We start from the raw sequence: 22,077 nt of genomic DNA on the forward strand, positions 1-22,077 counted from the left end.
TCGCCCCTGTCTGTGTGTGTGTGTGTGTGTGTGTGTGTGTGTGTGTGTGTGTGTGTGCGTGTGTGCGTGCGTGCGTGCGTGCTGTGCTTTGCTTTGGAGATGACTGTCAGCAGGCGGTGCCTCTGAGAGAGAGGAGAAAGGGGAGTGTGTGTGTGTGTGTGTGGGGGGGGGTAGTCTGTTACCAAAGGGAGGTGGAGATTTACTATCCCACCCAGTCAAAGTGTCTCACACACAAACACATGCAGAGATACACATAACCACACACACACACACACACACAGACGTAGACAACTCTCCACAGGAAACTCTGAGCCATAATGCGAAGGCACCTCAGAGCAGACGGGTGCATTGCTCAAACCAAGTGGGATACGGTGCAGGCTTTGATAGTGCGTTAATTACTCATGTGATGTGATACAGATGTCTGGGGGCTTCAGCCGAAAGTTTGCCTGACGGTTTCCAAGGGGGCCAGGCAGACATTTTAGAAGCGGTAGGTGAAAACCAAATGTATTTATTATTTATGGATAGATCAGTTTGCGTGCTGTCATAGATCCCAGCAGTGTCATGCTGATGCTAAACTGTGATGCTACTTGAAGGGCTGGCTGCTAAATTGTTCTTTGTGTACTTGGTGACAGCTGGGACTTTGAACAGGAAGAACTCTGGGCTATAAGAGTTGCCTGTGCTGGTGACATGATGAAAAGGGCTTCACTATCGATCTGACAGTTTGAAACTTTAGCTGCTCTTCACCAGGAGTTTTGTGGAGGGAATTGCTCTGATTGTGTCCAGAAGGTTTGTATTTTGTTCCGTGTGGAGGCAGTAAAGGTGAAGGTCATTAAGTATACACCCTAAAGGGGATTCCAAAGTACAACTACAGTTTACATTTGGTTTGTAGACTTGGCTCTTCATCAGATTTTCATTTTAACCTTCCATGCGTTGACAAATATTGACAGGAAATCAGCTCAGCAGCACTTCTTTCAAGCTCTTTGTTTGATAAGCACATGTTTAAACCCTTCTAAATTAGAAACAGAGGGAGAAGGCAAAACCGACACAATCATTCAGTCGCAAACCCACGCATGAGGCTCAGTCTGCATATGAAGCTTCACAGCGTAGCTATACACCATTATTGACACAAAGCCGTAACAAACAAGATGCCCAGTGCGCTCTCCTGACGCCTCGTCCTGAACTGGGGGACTCTAACTGGACCTGGCATCTCCCATCTGCTCCCCTGTGGCAAAACCTTTTTGAAGTCTTGAAGAAGTCGATTAACTTCCTCACAGCAAGGGGACAGTGATGCTGTTTATCTTTCTCGTAACTGATATATAATTTCCCATTTTGGTTAGATTGTTACTGCTGGCCAAATGCGATGAAGTTGTTGGAAAATAATATGTCATAAACTCATTTTGTCCTCTTGTCATTTCCTTTTTTCTCTTTTCTCACCAGAGAAATATTGGAACCGTCTTTCAATCAGTAAAATCCAAGCGACCAAATGTGTTCCATAATGGGAACCCCAGCTGTGCATATGTTGGTGCTAATGACCTGTATGGCAGCCAGAGGAATGTGCCAGATAAACAGAGTAGCAGAGGAGGACTCTCTCCCAGGCTCCCTCGTCCACTCCACCCTCCAGTCTCCGGCTTTCTACAGCACCGCCAGTCCCAGCACGGGGCCCGGCCTCCACCTGGGGGCCCCGGGGGCCGAGGCACAAGCTGTGGGATCTGGAAATAACACTGTCGTAAAGAGGCCGATGCGACCTCCGGGGTGCGTCGTACCTACTTCGATTAGTGGCTATTTCAAGTACATCAACACCGTCATTTCCATTATAGTGTTTGTGGTCGGCCTGGTCGGCAACGCCACCCTGCTGAGGATTATATACCACAACAAGTGCATGAGGAACGGGCCAAACGCCCTCATTGCCAGTCTGGCCCTGGGGGACCTCATCTACATAATCACGGATATACCCATCAATGTATACAAGGTACAACTTTCACTGTGTCGATGCATGCTTCATTAAAGTCGTGACGTCATCTTGAAAGCCGAGCTGCCAAGTGACAGGTCTCTGTGTTGATATGACGAAACGCAGCAACAATGGAGGCGATACGCAGAGATAACGTGGAATATTACAGACGGGAATACGGGGGGGGCAGGGAGCGTGCAAATAGACGGGAAAGTGTAATCAGTCGGACGCCGTTATCTCCCTTCGTGTGGGCAGATCAGCGATGAGAGGAGCAGGGATATGGCTGGTTATACAAACACTTGAATCAGGCTGCAGTCACACATGCCAGTGGCCTTGTGTTGACCCGGAACATTAGTCACTGACCCATATCTAGAGGTTTTATAAAGAAGTCGTGCCCAGTGTTACTCAAGTGATACATCACTCCTCAACTGATAGATCAGTGATAAATCACTTGAGGAGTTTTTAACTTAGTTCCTCATTAAAGCCTCATATATTATGTTTTATACAAATAAAAGTGAGGTTTCATAGTTTGACTGATTCTTTAGTGTAAAAAAATATATATATTCACTGTATTTATTATCAATACTGATTTTCTGAATATGAAGCGTTTCATGATAATGAATGCGCTCAGGGCTCCTGTCTTGAGTTGATTTACGGCAATAAATGTTGTGCTTTGTATAATAATCGAGAGCGATAGCAAAATGGAGTCATCGGTCAACTTGATCTTTCCAACGTGTTGTGCGACGCCATTTTGCAAGAAAGAAATAAGAAAGCCACCTGGTTAGAATTAACTCGGGAATTGGGAGCAGAGCAACAGTGTAAGCACAAACAGAGAAAGAGCCACAGTCTACAATGTTGAAACCAAGCCCAAGCCCCTTGTTCACTTCCTCGGGGCTCTCGCAGTTTTCCCAAAAATAATCAGCTACTTATAAACTGAGGACCATTTCCTCTCTGCTGCTCTTCTGTGCTCCTGAGAAACTTCAACAGCACGAGTAAACAATGACGGCCAAGAAGTTCTTCGTCTGGCTCCGGCTTTGGGAAACGCGTTTAACGCAGTTTGCATCGTGCGGGGGGGAAAACACCACTTTGATGGAGGTCTCAATTCTCACGGCCCTTGACTCAAAAGAGGTTGTGGGAAGTGGCTCTGAGATACTGGTGACACCGTAGAGAATTCTCTTTTTAATGTTTGACGGTTAGGTTTTGAGAGGCTAGTCTGTTTCCAGTAAATTTGAACGTTTTGTTGTATCAGCTGATGGGCTCCATATGGTGCTTGTCAGACTAAACTCACTCTGACGTTATGATGACGTGGAAAGGTCTTTGAAGTGCCTCCATCTGCAGGGAAATTGCCTTAAATAGATATTACGACCGCTCGCATGAACCCAGTCACGAAAGTGAGATTAAAGAAAAGTCTGCTCCCAAAGGACTTGTGAAGACAGATTACTTTATTGAAATCACTTACTTTGTTTGTACTGACACATTAGCGAAGACAAACGGGGATTTGTAGACAAGTGCCAAAAGCTGATGACAAAAGCTGTTACAAAATGTATGAGAAAAGTGTTTATGTGATAGCTATTGTCTGTGCTTCTCCCACCAGCTCCTGGCGTCCCGCTGGCCTTTTGACAACAGTATCGTCGGCCTGTATCTGTGCAAGATGGTGCCCTTCCTGCAGAAAGCCTCCGTGGGCATCACGGTCCTCAACCTGTGTGCTCTCAGCGTGGACAGGTCAGCGCTTTCACACGCTACACACTGCTTCCTTCAGTCCCGTCCGGAGCTTTGACATCGAAACGTTAAAGCAAAAGTCACCCAAAATACATTATTAGTAGAGTGTGCATAATGTCTATGGTGTGGCGTTTGTTTAAATATGAACGTTAAAGTCGGTATTAGAGATTAATCACAAAAAACACTCGCATTGTGAGTGTTTTTTATTCTCGTGGAGATGGTTTTATTTCCGTTTTTATCATTCTGTAGAGACACGAAAAGGAGCAACTGTCCTCTAAAGTGACATGGGCTTGTAAAGTCAAATACCTCAACCAAATCAATTTGGATGATGTCACTTCATCCATTTTTTACTCAGCATTGCTTTGGATCAATGTGCCACAAATGTTTTCTATTCATATAGTTGTGGCAGATGTTTTTTATTTGATTCCAGTTTCATGAAACAAAGATTCGGTTGGCTGAGGTGACGCTCACTTTCGGGAAAGGTCAATACTGGGCATGTTATTTATCTCTGTGCTCTTTTATTTGTTTCCTCTGCGTTGAAAACTTGCGCGATGAGCTCTTCTTTGATGGAATTATTACAGTCATGACCGTGCACGAAACATTATGTGCACGGTATGTGCATTTATATGTATATTTAATGTGAATATCAAAAGCATTATCTTGATGGCAAGTATACAGACAAGACAACTTATATTTTAATTTTTAATTTTTATTAATACCTTAATAGAAATTCCCTATTGAATAAATGATGATCATGAAGTGCTGAAGCTTAGTGGCATCTAAGAGGCTTGTCTCTGAATAAACTCCAAGGTTCAACCAGGAAGACATATTTAATGACCTCTCTTATGAGAACAAGTGTTTACAGTTGTGTTCAAGAGCATATTTCTTTCTACGAAACATGTAGCATATTGTGTGTGTGTGTGTGTGTGTGTGTGTGTGTGTGTGTGTGTGTGTGTGTATAAAGTGCTTGAGTCTCTTTTTTATCTTTTCGATGTTGGAGGAAGAGAAAAAGGTAGATACATTACCACTTAGTGAAATATAAATGCCGCCATGTTGTTCAACAGAGAAATTCAAATGTGTCATGAAAAATATATTGTTTTTGCCATGAAATCTTGATGCAGGATTTTACTAAAACATTTCGACAAGTGGTTTCCATTAATGAAACAAACAAGCAAACAAGTATTCAGTGCGTGGGAAACACAAGCCGGCAGACAGACCTCTCTGCCAACATGGGCCAGTCTGTTTGGAAGCTTCACAAATAAATATAAATATTAGATATTCAAAATAAACAATTGATCATCTCGCCTCATTAATTCTTAACATTTTGATATTCTTTGCTGACTGAGCAGTTTGTTGTGCTTGGTGTGCTGCCATGCACGAGGCAAATGTTGTTAGCTTTGTCAGTCAGGAGATGCAAAGTAAATGATGACTTTACTGGTTTCTATTCAATGATGGAGCACCGACTGGAAGTTTCAATCAAGAATTAACTTGGTGATCGTGTTACATTATATACTTCTATCCTTTTAATTTGATTCTCAGAAGTGCTACAATAGAACCGTCCCTGCTGCAGTAAATCACTCTGCCCTAATCGTTACCATAACCCAATCAATTGGACACGCCTCCTCCATCTGTTTATCTTCTGTCTGCCCTTCACAGGTACAGAGCTGTGGCCTCCTGGAGCAGAGTCCAGGGAGTGGGCATCCCTCTGCTCACAGTCATAGAGATCATGTCTATCTGGTTGCTGTCGCTCTTCCTGGCCGTGCCAGAGGCGATCGGCTTCGACATGATCACCTTCAACTACAGGAACGAAACCATACGCACCTGCATGCTTAACCCCAAGACTGACTTCATGATGGTACGCTATCTTTTATCATTTATGGATAAGAAGATCGCTGTTTAGCGCTTTTTGTGTCCCAGTGTTTTTGCTTGTATTGAGGCCAAGATGTGCTGTATACTATAGTACATTGTGTCAAGGCACCCGGAGGAGTTGGAATTTTAGACAAAACATTCTGGACTAAGGAGATAAGAAACCCACCTCCATGCACACTCCTCAAAGTGAGAGTGCAAGTTCAGCTTCATCTTTGCGTTGTCTTAAGAGCATATAGTGAGTGTTTTTAATGGCATGAGGATGTGCTATTTTGGTTATAGGGGCATATATATATATATATATATATATATATATATATATATATATATATATATATATATATATATGTGTATATATATATATATATATATATATATATATATATATATATATATATATATATATATATATAACACAAGACAATTAATATATCAGGCTTATGTGAGTATATGATACTAAAAGGTTTTGGAGTAGAGTATCACTTTAAGGGATGTACTTTCTCTCCATGGGATTGTGGACCTTTTCACATCCTTGGAGCACATAATTGGTTGCAGGCCAAGTGCAATTACTGAGAACTGAAATCTGGGGCCTCAAGCTAAGCCACATGTGCGTCCATCTATTCCATATGTACGAAATTGGAAAAATGTCTTTCAGATATCAGCAATGCAATGCTGAGGTCTGAGAAAAACTGGCCTCTTAACGGCACCAGTGAAGCGAGGAAATAGAACATTTCCCCTCCAAATGTTGTTTTGTGGGTACATAAAACCGCATCTTAGAGTTGATGCACAACAATTCTGTTTGTTGTTGCTTTTTACAGAAATTGTGAAATACAGTTCAGTCAAGTTTGTCCAATTGTGGCATTTCTTTTCTAAAGAGCATACTTTCAATATTGTTTACAACCACAGAGAGCCAGACAGACAAAAGTGGATCCTTTCAGACATAGTACACTGCACTAACATGGACTGAAATGGCCCTGCAGTGCAGGGGTGGTCTGGTCAGGTTCAGTTACATAAGCATCGATTGTTATTACTGGGATCATACCTGCACAAGCCAAATCATTTCAACAACGTTCAACTTAACTTCAAATTCAATACAAAAAAAAGCCAATTGCAACAAAATGAACAGAACGTAGTATTAGGTCCAATTAGATCTTCGAAATCGTCATTCTGAGTCAAAGCGAGGCCAGGAAGATGGTGGAGTTGTGTGGACGAACAAATGAAAAGGGCAGTTCGGACGGCGCGCGTGAGACACATAAACAGTGTATTTGACTATACATCGTGTGCTTGTTTTCCGGCAGTTCTATATGGAAGCAAAGGACTGGTGGTTGTTTGGCTTCTACTTCTGTGTACCACTAGCCTGCACCGCTGTGTTCTACACTCTGATGACCTGCGAGATGCTCAACCGCAGGGATGGCAGCCTTCGGATAGCCCTCAGTGAGCACCTCAAACAGGTCGGACAATGCTTCTAATCACAAGCCTGTAACTCTAATAAACAGACATATGTTTGAGTGTTTATTTCACTAACAATTTGTTCCGGCAGCAGTTCGATTTTTTAATGAACACCTTTAGGTGTTTTTAGATTTAGACTTAGCATCTTTCTGATGGTCATGTGTTATGGGGCATCTTCTGGTTTTTTTTGTTCCTTGTCTGTTGTGTTCTGTGGACTGTGTCTATTGTTGTCTGTATGGATGTTTGGTGGCAAATGAGTTTCCCCACTGAAAATAAAGTTTTCTAATCTAATCTAATTTAACAGCACAAGAACCTGTGTAATGTGGCTTTATCAACTGACTCAGGTTTTTTCAAGAGTATAATTCTATTGGCTCACTCAGCAGTGTTTATCCCATGGTTCTAACCTCTAACCTTTTGATTACACAAGCGTAGTCATCTCCTCTCTAATGGTGGAATGACACCTGTTGTTTCTCTCTGCAGAGGAGGGAGGTGGCCAGAGCCGTTTTCTGCCTGGTCCTTATCTTTGCCCTCTGCTGGTTCCCACTGCACCTCAGCAGGATCCTTAAGAAGATGGTTTACTACCAGAATGATAAGATGCGCTGTGAGCTGCTCAAGTGAGTTATCGGTGGAACGAACTCTCATACATAAATCTTACTTGATCTAAAGGCAACAGAGTATGCAGATAATATTTAGAATGGGTTTCTTTGTGGGCGAAGAAAATGTCAACACCCCTTGGCCTTTCAAATGTCCAATGAATAGACTTTTATAAAATGCATCCTTAACAAGTTCTTTAAGTATTTTTTTTAATAAGGCTTGTTGCTGCCAATAGTGTTTACGATTAAAACCTCCAAAAAGGTTTGAATGGTCTTTTTGGTTCTCTATAAAACTAATAATAAAATTCCCCTTCCTTCTTTTTTCCTATTTTCAGTTTCCTGTTGGTTCTGGATTACTTCAGTATCAACCTTGTAACAATCAACTCCTGCATAAACCCTATTATCCTCTTCTTTGTCAGCAAGAAGTTTAAAAACTGCTTCAAGGTAACTCTCCCAGAACAGATGGATATTAATGTTTTTTACACACTCAAATGCTCATTCTTTATCTCTCTCTCACACACACACACACACACACACACACACACACACACACACACACACACACACATACATACACACACACAAACACACAGATTAAGTCTGGCCAGTAAAGCAAACAGTGAACTCAGGCCTTTTGTCCACGACACAGGGGTTTGTGATGGTGATGACATTCCTTCTGCAACATGTAAAAGCATACCGGTGATTTATGTATTCACTTTGTAGCGCTGAGGTCACACATTGCACATTGTCAAACGAACCTGGGCCGGAGATATACCAGGTCTCAAGTTTGCACATTAAAGGATTTGTGGGAGGGAAGTGGTGGAGACAACTAGAGAGTAGCTGCTAGGGGTTACCTTAGCTTGGCATAAGGACTGGAAATAAGGGGACACATCTAGCTTGGAAGTCACTGCTCTGGTTCAAAACAGTAACTTGACAGATTTACACTTCTGCTTTTGTACAGATCAAACAAATCAGATACAAGATGATAATTAGTCAGTTTTAGAGTTGCTGGAAGATGAATGTGCTTCCCTTTGGATCCAGCTATAGTCTTGCTGTTTTCCCCTGATTTCAGTCTTAATGCTAAGCTAAGCTAATGGTCTCCTGGTTCCAGCTTCACATTTAACAGTGGTGTCAATCTTCTCATCTAACCACCGACAGGAACGCTAATAATTGTGGTTCATAACTTCTTGAACTAGTCCTCTAATTTGTCTCTCTCTCTCTCTCTCTCTCTTCACATGTTCTTCAAGTCGTGTTTGTGCTGCTGGTGTTATTCTGACAACCAGCTGAGCAGCATCGGACCCATGAACGGTACCAGTATCCAGTGTAAAAGCCCCGAGCCCAACAACGTCCACGCTGATCGCAGCATCAGGAAGGACAGCGACTGATCTCTCAACTCATATCATCTCTATTTTCAAGCACTTCCATATATCCAGCAGCTTTTTTTTTTAAATACAACAAATGCACACCCTTGAATATATACATCACAAAGGACTTTTTCAGACAATAAATGCATATCCTTTGGACCACTGAAGCAGAAAATGAGCCTGGCAGGGATGGGCTAGGAACTGGAGATAAAAGGAACTAATAATGGAGTTGTCCCGGAGCCCCTCAGGGGGCTAAACTTCCTATGACAAACTCCTTGTATTTCCACACCCACAGACAGGGACGCTGTAGCGTGAGAGAAGAACGGAGAAAGCGGGATGAGGAGGACGAGGACCCCTAACAGGATGAAGCTGAGCGGTGACTATAAATGACTCTCTATCAGTAGCAACGCGTGCTATTCCTGTAAAGGGCAGCACTACTGGGAAGGAAGCGCAAAGCTACAGGAAGGAAAAAGGAGACTGCTCGCTGTCAGAGGGGATGATGGGAGATGAGCATGAACTTTCCCCATGAGTTCGCGACTCATTGATGTTGGAAAACAGGAGAGCATGTTACCGACTCAAACAACAATTCATTTTCCATTAAACATGCGCAGTGTATCTTACTCACACTCATTATTCATTGAGCTACTTTGTGGTATAATTAGAAGAAGGTTTTGAAGTTCATTTGCTTCCCACTGCTTGACAAAAAACCTTTTTCTGATACATCAGGTAAAGAGGAAAAATGTCTCTAAACAGACAGATGCATCCTTTTATTGGGAATCCTCCCCACACACACTATTTCTGTTTACTGAAACCATGATCCAAAGACATAAGAAGCTGCTGGTAATCAAAAAAATGAAAGTTTTCAGCACATAATCACATCTGGTGTCGGAATAAGCCAAAGTACACTGGCACTAAACCCAGTACAGGGTTGTACATTTTAAAGTGGATAAGCTACAACTCTGTAGTTCCTTAGCATGTGGAGCAAATGATAAATATGAGGTAATGCATTATGACAGGTCAGATATCACCATACACCAAATGGACAGGAATTAGACAGGAATTAGCTTTTCTATAAACACTGTGAATTTTAACAAATATACTCAACAATACTTGTGACTTTTATATGCCTGTATAACCAATGGAGTATATATATATATATATATATATATCTGTATATGTTTTGAGTCCACTTTTATAAAGTGTTATATTGCAGTAATAATAAGTATTTCACTCTGACAACATTACCTGTGTAATGACATAGGCCAGTTTTTAACGGTGGTGGTAAACGTTCCAAATATCAAAGGAATTGCTAGAGATTTGGGGAAAATACCCCAAGAGTTAGCAAGATGAGAAGAATGATACACTCTCATCTCTGTACAATTAATATTTAGCAATGCAGCCAGAAAGGATTTGCTTCGTTTAGCATACATACTGGAGAAAAAGGAAACGCTGCTGTGTCAAAACTGGTGACAAGGGATAATAAAAACCCACTAACCACTTGCCTTTAGGTGTTTAATCAACTATTTGTGTTTTTTTTCCGCTTGGCTACAACCAGCAGCTAACTGTAGCTGGAGAAATCACTGTCAGCAGCTAACCGGCGGCTCGCTGTAGTCAACCAGCAAAAAAAAACAACAAGATATAACATGTTTAATTATTGTGCTTCATAGGCAGCTTTTGTTACCTTCGGACGGAGCCAAGCTAACTTCTCTTCTCTTTTCTCTTTTTTTTCTAACTCTTCTGCTTCCAGTCTTTATGCTAAGCTGAGCTAACTGGCTTTATATCTCACAAACATACACGTGAGTGGTATCGCTCTTGCCATCTAATCCTATGTTCACACTGCGAACGCCAAAAGCAACAAAACAGGCCAAAGGTTGGATCGCTACACCGTAGACGTGTTACTCAAGCGCTGGTTGACGCAGTTATGTCGTCACATGACACTGAGAACTGGCCGGCGGCATATTCTTTGAGCTGGAACGAAACGGGCTGGAACAAAAACATTTGATTGGTTGACGCTTCACCGCGTCATTTGGAGCGTACGTCACTGTTGGTCGTCAGTTTGTAACTTCATATCACCGGTTTCTATTGCTAATGACTTGTAGCCTGTTGCTGTGAATCATATTCCGCTACCAAAACCTATACTGCCTTATACTATTTGATATGTTAATACATGTAAACCTGTGTGTGTTTGTGAGTTAGCATGTGTGTGTGCTGTGTGTTTGTGTGTGTGTACGTGTGTGTGTGTGTGTGCTGTGTGTACAATGACTTGCACTTCTTTAGTTGAAGTGTTTTGCACACTTTGTCTTCAATAGAACAGGAGATATCTGGAGGCTATTTTTTTTCTTCTTTTTTAATTTTTTTATTACCACTATCAATTCATTATAATCTTTAGAAAATGGAATTCATACAATGTTTGTTGTCTTTGATGCTGCTGCTTAAACCAATAAATCAATTTCCATCTCCACTGTAAGTAACAAGGAGGTTTATTTCACCATCGGACTGGTTTCTCCAGGAAGTGGAGGGGGGCCCCTTCTGTTTTTCATTTGCATCTGTGAGAAAGAGGCGTCTGGGAGTGATTTGAAGCACACTGTGACCTGCTCGGCAACGGAGCCCTGAGGGTTGCTCATGTCAGCGGAGAGGATGTGAACGGCTTGGACGGTGGGAATTTGAGACACAAAACTCACTTCTTATCTGTGTTGCGACAAGAGAGTTGAGGAAAGCAAAGTTTGACCATTACGTATTTGTGCGTTAGTTATGTTAGCGCTGATGTATATATCTTTTTTTTAAATTTTTTTTTTTACTTATGATCAATATGATAATGGTCTCAAACTAATGCAAATGTATGAGAAACTGACTCACAGTAGTGAAAGTAGTACTTGATGCAACACAACCTTGTTTAAGATAATAATTTTTTCTTTGGTCTTAATACATTTAATGAGGCACAAGTTGTATCAAGACAGGGCTTGAAAAACACCCAAGTCAAGCAGAACATTGGGTTGTGGCTTAATCGGACATTGGCCTTTTATTTGTTTTAGTGGATAAGTCTCAGCCAGGTCATAAACTTTATGAAACTGTTCCATATTCCTCACATGAAATCATCCCACAATCAGCTTGCAATTTCCCTGAAAAAATACAGAATTGCACAAAACGTTGGTTGCTATGACATGAAAGTTTGGTTCAATGAATCATAGAACAAATTAAAAATATATTAGGATGACAAATATTTGACACTTTTTCTGGGAATTGAGAGAGAGAAAAAAACAGATAGTTTGAGGGAAATGGAGGTGGTTTTAGCTCAGTGGAATTTGGTGGGAACCTTATTTCTTCCCAGCAATGAATTGAATAAAGCTCAAAAACAAATATTACAGGATCACAAAGGTCCAAAGTCAATGCAAAGCTTATTCAGATGTATTTTTTGATACAGGAAATGTGTTCAAGACAAAATCAAAGTTCATAAAAAAGAGAATGGAAATGCATTCTCTATTAGGAGATAGAAGATTGATACTGTTATATTAATTAATGTTTATTCTTAAAATTGTACAATATAATAAAAGTGAGTTGCTGAATCCCATTTACAATCCAATATCAAGCAATCAGCCCTCATAAAGATAATGACCCATAAGCTGTGTGTTAACTGGTTTGTGCTCAATTGATTGAAACTTTGTTTGGAATTATGAAACACTAAAGCACAGTATTACTCTTGAGGGTGTGTGTGTGAAAATAACAAAGTAAAGCAAAGTAACTTTTTCTGTTTTGTGTTTATATTGTCAGGCCTGCCTTTCAGATTGTGGCAAAGACTGGTATATGCTTAATAAAGAGGTACATTTATTTCCAACTAGAAAGATGCACTTGATAGGAGTAGTAGTGCAGAGCTACAACAACCACTGCTGTAATGTTTGATTGAATAAATACAGCCCACATTGGCAAATTGTAAAAATACCAAACGGCAGTAACGGCATATAGCTTCTTTTGGCCCTCCAAGCAGGTTAATCCAGGCATCAGTGAAATACTTTTGTACCTTTTGACCTGTACTAAAAGGTTGACAATATTCAAATTTGTTGTTATTGTCAACAACAACAAAACATGAAAAGACCAAAACCATATGTCCATATGTCACAAATATATACTTTAAAAGGCTAAACAATAGCCTCTGAACATTAGTCAAACAGAACTAAATTATGAACTAGTTGGGGACTATTGTCAGGCCCAGATTTGGTATCCTGGTGGGTATTTACAGCAGCAAGAGGTATTGACCAGGAATAACAGTGCCTTATATTACACTGTTGATGGTTATGTGGGAACGTGTGGCTCATTGATGTATTTTTAATAGCTTTTGGACAACAATGGAGGTCCATGGCACAGATGTATAAGCTATATTAGGCTTTAGATAGACAGTATTCTTTAAAGAGCTCAGGGCTACCGCCCTTGTTTTTAAACAACCACTGTTGTATGAGCTTCTTTGACTCCATCCCACTTCGCTTATGTTGTTGTTCAGGAGCAGTTGAACCGAAGTGAACAGCCTCAGTGAGTCTGAACATTTCCTGACGCAAAGGCCTACGGCAGACTTATTAGGATAAATAAGTAATTGTTGAACAATGGCAGTCTTGTGTATTCCTCTGACAAAGGAGGTGCACTTTGGATAATACATTGTAGCTCAGGAATCAGACAGTGTGTCTCCTCCTTTGTTGTGCATTGATTATTGTTATTCCTCAGACCTATCCATTCTGCTTCTCCTGTCTATGTGTGTTTCCTGGAAGGCACATACTGAACGATGTACTTCAGCCTCCAGCCATGGCTATGATTCAACGAGACATAATGGACGCCACATCCTTTATGCTACAATCTGTTTTGGATCTGATCAAACACAGCATATGTTTATCTACCCTGCCCTTACATAGCTGTACCCTGTATGCCACTTTGCATGGCAATCCCTCCAAGCTATCCACCATGGCACTCGCTTCCACGACTTGTGGCAAAGACCATTTCTAATTCATAAAAGCCAAAAGGATCAATTCAAAATTCATGAACAATCTGTCCTGCTACAACCAGTGATTTCTGTGACTGTGGGGCAGTGGAGACGTGGAGCAACAGAGACGAAAGTTCTGCCTCCCCTCATTTTACAGTTAGACACAGACACACTGAAGCATGTGCACATACACGTGCGCACAGGAACAAAAGGTAACAAGGAGTTTGGATGGATATGTTTTTTAAATAATTTAGTTAACGCAGGATTTAGATTTAACAAGATATATAATATATACCCTTAAACAAAAACATGGGCAAATTGCTGATGGAGTTCTGCATTCATTAGATAGATGCGTATTGGAAACGGACTGAACAATGGATGATGGTTATTTTTGCAGTTTATGTCAGGATTTTACATTTAATAAAAAATGTGCTCATTTAATTTGATGGTTTACATTGTATGTAAAACATCATTAAAACTTATTGTCATAACTGTTTTAACTCTAACTTACCCAACTTTAAAAACAGGGACAGTTCAAGACAAAGAAATCAAAATAAGATGTGTAAAACATATACCATGCTTTATTAAGATGGACCTTTTTCTAATGATAAAAAAGAATGGAACACATTTTCATTTGAAATATTCTTGATTTTGGATATGGAGCACATGTTATTGTCTAGCTCTAGACCTGTCTCTCTGAAGACATTGTGCCATGTCACATGATAAGCACAGGTGTACATAATAAAATGAAAGATCGCTGATTTCCTTTGGTTTCAGGGTCCTGGTATTTTGCATGTTGACTTGCTGTCACACTGTCATGGCTTACTGGGACATTTAAATATGAAAAAAACCATTGTAAATGTTGTTAGTATTACCTGTGCTTTCCCCTCTATAACAAGACAAAATGGTTGCTGTGGAGAAAGACTGTGTGGATGCAGTTTTACTGATTTGATATATATTGTATAACTGGTTGGATTGCACAAATACATTATCATATTTAGTTGTTAACATATTATGTGTATCATATGTTTTAAACAGGGGAAAGTTTAATTAACAGATACTGAATATATTGACACAAAGAACAGGCTGTGCCAACAACACTAAATGGACAGGGGAAGAGAAATGTTTATAACAAATTATTATTAAATGTATTTGCTTTCCAAATATGGACAAGACTTATTTTTTTAACTCAGATGTCTACGGGGCATATTAATGCCACTAGTAATCAACATATTGCATATAAAGGTCACAGTTAGGCAATTAGCCTAACTGTGACCTGTAGAACCGTAAACATGGTGACCAGTCCGACAATGGATTTTAGGTCTGGTATCCTGGTAATTGTTAATTCACATTGCCATCTGCTGGCGAGAGCAAAGATCATGTGACCAATAGGAATGCAGCGCAACCACACCAGAGCTGTAGAAAGAGAGAGTGGCGTCAATGGCGCTTGATCGTCACGTGATTCCTGTAGATTTCCGATAGAGTCAGGAAGTATTTTGGGGGGCAATTTGAATGCATAGATATTGGTAGAAATCGGTACAAACAGAGTGACAGGAGTAAGTATAACAGCTAGAGTTGTCTGCTGTGTTGACATACAGTAGTTTAGGCTAAAGTTTCCTTGTTTAAAGAAACAGTGTTTGAGATTAAGTGGTATATGGTGAGGATGCAGTTTCCAAGCAACAACAAACCCTTCTGATCAACCCTCCCTTTCCATATGTATCTTTAGGATTGTATTACTGCAAGGAGCTACTCTTATCAATACTCTGTTCTTTTTCATGACTATATAATTGATTTTGAAAAATCAATTATAGTCCACTGTCATCTCCACAGTTTTGGGCTTGTTCAGCTCCAGGTTGTTCTGACCACACCAGAGGACCAGCTGTTCAACCTCCCGTCTGTACGCAGACTAATTGAGATATAACTAAATATTGTTTCTAGGGCAGTGACAGTAATGTTTACAACAGCAAAGTCACCATATAAAGTCACAAATATCGAATTGAAAACAAATCTAAAATATCAATCAAATGAATAACATTCTTGAGTGAGGTTTATACATTTTTATCCGTGAACAGTAATGTTGTGTAACATTCATTTATTATAATACCTTGTACATATGCATATCCTCATTTATCACCTACACACCCACAACTCTACAATCACAGGCCTCAATCTTATATTTAGCTAACAATATGTGATATTAAATATTGATATTTAACTCCCTCCCCCCCACCCAGCAAAATGTCAGATTTAGAGGCCTTTTCCTTTCTAATCACACAACAGTTGATGAAATGGTCTTAGGAAAGCGGAATTTACATTTGTATCTGTTATCTGTTAACATTCTTTAAAACTATTAAATTAGTGGGAGGAAATCCACTAATATGCTAAAATGCACACATTTTATTCAACTGTGCATGATATTTACATCTTACATCATGAAAAGTCCATTCCATTGTAACTCTATGGCGCTAATTCTTTTGTATTATTACAATTGCACACGTACAATTTCATGAATTGTCAATAAGCCACGGCTAAATACATTTAAATAAATGTAAACTATATGCAAGGGAACTATTAAGAGGGCTCATGATCCGCTATTGCTATAAAAAATATATATAATTAAAGATCCACCGGAGTGAACGGAGATGACGTGACTCTTATTACACGGCTCTGAACAACATGACGTAGCACCAAACCCTCTTTATCGATTGGCTAACGCCATCGATTGCACCAATCTGATTCCAGATTGTAGGCGGGACCACATCTGATGCAAAAAAACAGGAAGTACACACAGCAATGCACAGCAATTACTTTTTAGGGAAACTTTTACCAGCGTAAACCATCTAAAATATACTTTAAAGTGTTATTTACAGCAGCAGCATCAATGACAGCAGAGTTTCGCTTCATTGCGGTCGTCATTGGTCACGGTTTAGACGGGATTATCTGCTCCATTTGTTTACATGGGGGGGGAGGGAAACAACTAGCTGACGTTAGCAGCCTAGCTCAGTAAATTCGAGTCACATGAGCTGGTAATTTTCCGGCAACTTTTGTCCTCAGGAATGCGACTTCACGTTCGTGATAGAGCGAAGGTGGCTGTGCACTAGAGAAGGGTCGTCTTCGGGTCTCGGCGAGGCGCTGAAAGCGTCACAATGCGCAGCTAACGGTCAAAGGGTCTCGAGCGTCAGTTGGTTGGTTTGTTTGGTCACGAGCCCCCCGGCCACTTCATGTCAAGATGCCTTGCTCCTGCGGCAACTGGAGGAGATGGATCCGGCCGCTGGTCGTCGTGCTGTACATTTCGTTGCTGTTAGTCGTCTTGCCCCTGTGCATCTGGGAACTGCAGAAGACGGGGGTCAGTTAAAAAAATCGATGCTGATTTGTGAGGTTCTTGTAGCCCACTGTGAGGTTCTTGTAGCCCACTGTAAGGTTCTTCTAGCCCACCTTGAGGTTCTTGTAGCCTACTTTACTTCAGTTGTGTTGTTTACTATAACACATTTCAGAAGGATGAATTCAGCCTTCCTAATCACGCTGTTTAGATATGATGCTCACTGTAAATATATCTCCTTATCAGACACCATGTGGTATTCACTATTTATGATTGTAGTCCAGCATAATTTCTACTATTAACATCTTCTGAGCTGTTGATTTCAGTCATAAGCCGTTTACAATAACCATACAGCTGACAGATTCCTCCACGTTTTCATAAAATACGTCCGTCAGGGCAACGTTTTTAGACAATTATTTATAGTTTTGATACTTTTGAGCACATTTTGCTTCACTTCTGTTCTTTTCCTTTAAATGTGGGAATTCTGAAAAATATTTTTACAAAGTTGTGTTGCTATTTCATTTGGGTAAAGATTCTGAATACTGTTTCTACCCAATACTTAATATTTAACGTAGAAAGGCCCAAATGCTAGTTGATAGTGTTAAGCGCTTAAATAAGTCAAATTGTGCCGGTGTTGACTTGTTTCTTTCCATTTACCAACAGGTCGGCATTCATAATAAAGCATGGTTCATCGCTGGGATATTTGTCTTCATGACTGTGCCCATATCATTATGGGGCATCCTGCAGCATCTGGTTCACTACACTCAGCCAGAGCTTCAGAAACCCATCATCAGGTAAAGATGTCAACAACAACGACATCCACGAACACTAGTCTGAAACCGCTTTCTAATTGTTTGTGCTTTTATATCTCTCTTTTTTTTTTTAGGATATTATGGATGGTCCCAATCTACAGCTTGGACAGTGTGAGTGGTGTATTATCTAATCAAAGCTATTGCGCAACACACAGTGATAGATGTCATATGTATCTACAGAATAGCATCTAAATAAAAATGCCGCTCCTGTGTACAATTGAGAGAATGCCTCTTAAGCTTTAAAAAAATATTCACCCTCACATTCCATGTAATCCCCTCTCTTCTTTTTACATCTTGCAGTGGATTGCATTAAAATACCCGAAGATAGCAATTTATGTGGACACATGCAGAGAGTGCTACGAGGCCTATGTCATCTACAACTTCATGACCTTCTTGCTGAACTACCTGGAAAACCAGTACCCCAGCCTGGTGTCGATGCTGGAGTCCCAGGAGCAGCAGAGACACCTGCCCCCTCTTTGCTGCTGCCCGCCCTGGCCAATGGGAGAGTATGTTTCCTTTTAGAATTAGGACGGGCATACATAGAGTACATGTGTACAGGTTGACCGTACGATGTGGCAGCCAACACGAACACTCATCAAGCATTTAGTGTAAAGTTTATCATTCCCCTCCATAGTTTGACCCAAACACGTCCGCCTTGCAGACAGTAGTCTTATTTCCTTACTATCTTCTTGAATTGCTCTCAATTAAAAATCCGACTGGCTTTTCAATAATACTTAAATGTTGGTTTGTTTGTAGTTTAACCATCAGTGTTCGTCCACAAATGAAGTCTTGCAACGTTGATGGACTTGGAGGTCGCCTGAGTGTGTCGGCATTTCGAAAAGGAAATGTTCTTAGCAAACAAAACAATGACTGTCATCTGCTTCAAATTTGCCTCAGTCATGCAAACGGCTGTAATTGGCGTAGTTAACTTTGCCAAACGGCTTTTTTTCTTAACTTGAGGATTACTTTAAAAGCGAAGAAGAACAAACGCATTAACATTTGCCTGAAGGTCAGCAGAATTAGCCACATTTACTCGTTTAGTATTTTATAATACTGCCCTGTTAAATGTGTTGACCCTTTACAAGTAGTGTTACAGCTCGCATGTGGGTGTCATGGAGAATGATCAAAAAGGAGCAAAATGAGGCATTTCAAGGTTAAAATGTGGTTGTGCCACTTTCAAGAATCCACTCGCCATATTTCTTGTGACCGTTGGGGATCGGGGTTTGAATTCTACTGATATCAGCAAACTGGACGTTGGATAAACAAATTTAAATTAATCTAATTCAAATCATACGTTTCCTCTGCAGGGTTTTACTGTTGCGATGCAAATTGGGAGTCCTGCAGTACACCGTTGTAAGACCCGTGACGACAGTGATAGCTTTGTAAGTAAGCTCTGCTCTCCATGCACTTCTTTTTATTCTCCTATGCCGTTCACAGCTTTTCGTATTGATCTCCCCTTCTTCTCTTCTTCCAAGGATCTGTCAGCTTTGTGGCGTGTATGATGAAGGCAATTTCAGTTCCACAAATGCGTGGACGTACCTGGTCATCTTCAACAATATGTCACAACTGGTAAACGCAACCATCGCTGTTTCTTTAAATGTAGTTTGGCTCGAGCAACGACCGCATCACACATGCAGCATGTTCAGAGATGAGAAACACGTTGAATAAGATTTCTCTCCGCCTGTCGTCTCTTGATCTAGTTTGCCATGTACTGCCTGGTGCTGTTCTACAGAGCTCTGAGAGAAGAACTGGGTCCCATCAAGCCAGTGGGCAAATTCCTGTGTGTCAAAATGGTGGTGTTCGTCTCCTTCTGGTAAGTCTCGGCATGTGAAGCAGACGTGACCTTGTGTATATACTGCATATGCGATGGCATCAGATCGTTGGAGCTGTACTGAGCATGGTTGTCTTATGAACTCTTCAAGGCAAGCTGTGTTCATCGCTTTGCTGGTGAAAGTGGGCATTATCTCAGAGAAGCGTACATGGGACTGGAACAGTGTGGAGGCTGTAGCCACCGGTTTACAGGTAAGCTGAAGCGTATCTAGTTATACATAAATATGATGTGACGATGGTGTAAATGTACAAGTTTGATCTTAGCACCAATAGAGTTATTATATCACTATGATGTGGCCTCCTAAATGTTTACGCCGCTTTACTTTTAACCAGAATGAAATCCAAACTGTCCCGTCTTCCCTCAGGATTTCATCATCTGCGTGGAGATGTTCCTGGCAGCCATCGCCCATCACTTCAGCTTCACCTACAAGCCTTACATCCAGGAGGCGGAGGAGGGTTCTTGCTTCGACTCCTTCATGGCGATGTGGGACGTCTCTGATGTCAGAGCAGACATCTCTGAACAAGTCCGCAATGTCGGTAGGTGCCCCTCCCCCCCCTGCCCGACTACTGTCGTGAGTTGTACGTTTCTCCGGCATGTACTCAACACCGAGAAGAAGGTAAAAACTTTCTTTTGTTTTTGTTGTTGCTCCACATTTACAGGCAGAACCGTTATGGGTCGGCCGAGGAAGTCCTACTTCGGCGAGGCTCAGGAAGACTGTGAGCGATCTGGCCTGCTCTCTTCGGGCTCCCAAGACGCCATCACAGAGGCGGCGTCCAACCCCGTATCACCCAAAGGTCAATACCAGGGCCTGGGCAGAACCCTCACACCGCACTCTGTGTCAGCGCCGGCCGGGCTCAGCTCGGCCCCGTGGGATGAAGGACACAAGGCCGGACCTGAAGAGCCCCTGGAAGAGGAAAGGACCAATCAAACCAAAGAACCAACAGAAGCGGATCTCATCGTGGTCGCCTAGCAACGCTACCGTCTACACCAACGACAGACTCTGCCCGTTATCGTTGTGCGGGACCCAGTTACGGCCTTGCCAAGATTAAATTAACCAGGTGGACCTCTCTGCCAGTGACAGCTCCAAGAATTTTCAATGAAGTTATGGCCCTAAATGACTCGTTATGGGCCTTTTATGCCATTTTTCGTTGCACGAGGGAGCTGTATGGCTCAGTAGGCTTATGAAGAATGGTTATTAATTCATTGGAGTTGGGAAAGACGTTCCATCAGTTTCCCAAACAGCACACTAATTGTTTCTTGAGACGAGACGCCTCCCGACATGCGTATCTTTTCCAAATAGGAAATGACACTTCTTTTTTTTTGTGTCGTCATATCATGATTTCAGATGTGACAGATGAAAAAGAGAAATATGCAACTTTTCAAATACAAATGTCTCCTTCATTATATCTTAGTTTAAAGTGATTTTAGGAGACGTCGATTTGAAATGAGTCGTCGTAAATGGAAATCTACGATATCGAAGCACATTAAATGACCTGAATCATCTATTTTTGTGTGTCTTAGGCGGAGGGACGGGATGCAAAGTTGAGATTAAACTCTTTCAGTTGTATGTTCGAGCTATGCCTGCTGAACAATGTGACATCACTACAGAATCAATATTAATACGATGTATTTACTGTAAGTGCATTCTAAGTATTAAAACAACGTACACAATTCAGTCGGTTACGAACAGCCTATTCTAATACGTTTCTATGACAGCTTTATTGCATTCAGCTCACTCTGAAGTGTTTCATAGAACTTCATTCACTAGTCTTATCAATGCCTTGATCTTTGTGCCGTGGAACTAGTCTGTCCATCAATTTAGCATCAATATACCGGGATCAGATTTATTTAGTTGAGATGTTCGATTTTAGTTGGAATCATTTTGCAGCTACTGCACTTCACCATGTTCTTTTCTCCATTGTTTGAGTTTTTGGTCATTGTTACTTACATGGATTTGTGCTGGGTTATTGATATGTTCATGTACAGTGTAGGATATCGGTTTGTGTGTGTGTGTGTAAAAAAACAACCCATGAATCTATCAAATCAACAGCATAGTCTTTATCATTGTCCAGCTAGAGAATGTTGCCTTATGTATTTATATTTTCAAAGTAAAACTGACAGGATCACATTTGAGTTGATGTAAATGGTTCCACATGTTAATTTAATTCTATCTCTGACAGTCTCAATAAATCTGATTAACTACATGATTTCTT

General features: G+C 40.9%; 2 protein-coding genes across 3 annotated transcripts; both read left to right on the forward strand.

Moving 5' to 3' along the window:
* Window positions 1–320: 320 nt before the first annotated feature.
* ednraa (endothelin receptor type Aa) lies at window positions 321–10,439 on the forward strand. Of its 2 annotated transcripts, XM_034544418.1 has the most exons (9): window positions 321–487; window positions 633–786; window positions 1,438–1,969; window positions 3,543–3,670; window positions 5,324–5,522; window positions 6,832–6,984; window positions 7,463–7,596; window positions 7,911–8,019; window positions 8,823–10,439. In XM_034544418.1, the coding sequence occupies exons 3-9, from the start codon at window positions 1,484–1,486 to the stop codon at window positions 8,958–8,960; spliced, it is 1,347 nt and encodes a 448-aa protein (XP_034400309.1). In that variant the 5' UTR covers window positions 321–487; window positions 633–786; window positions 1,438–1,483; the 3' UTR covers window positions 8,961–10,439. The 2 variants fall into 2 exon arrangements, with proteins under 2 accessions (XP_034400309.1, XP_034400299.1); XM_034544408.1 differs by lacking the exon at window positions 633–786.
* Window positions 10,440–16,642: 6,203 nt separating this feature from the next.
* tmem184c (transmembrane protein 184C) lies at window positions 16,643–22,071 on the forward strand. Its single transcript, XM_034531844.1, has 10 exons — window positions 16,643–17,248; window positions 17,885–18,015; window positions 18,108–18,144; window positions 18,334–18,539; window positions 19,341–19,415; window positions 19,509–19,602; window positions 19,734–19,846; window positions 19,956–20,055; window positions 20,229–20,400; window positions 20,524–22,071. Exons 1-10 carry the CDS (start codon window positions 17,132–17,134, stop codon window positions 20,832–20,834), a joined length of 1,356 nt encoding a protein of 451 aa, XP_034387735.1. The 5' UTR covers window positions 16,643–17,131; the 3' UTR covers window positions 20,835–22,071.
* The last annotated feature ends 6 nt before the right edge of the window (window positions 22,072–22,077 follow it).

This window comes from Cyclopterus lumpus, chromosome 1 (assembly GCF_009769545.1).
Source record: "Cyclopterus lumpus isolate fCycLum1 chromosome 1, fCycLum1.pri, whole genome shotgun sequence".
NCBI classification, from domain to species: domain Eukaryota; kingdom Metazoa; phylum Chordata; class Actinopteri; order Perciformes; family Cyclopteridae; genus Cyclopterus; species Cyclopterus lumpus.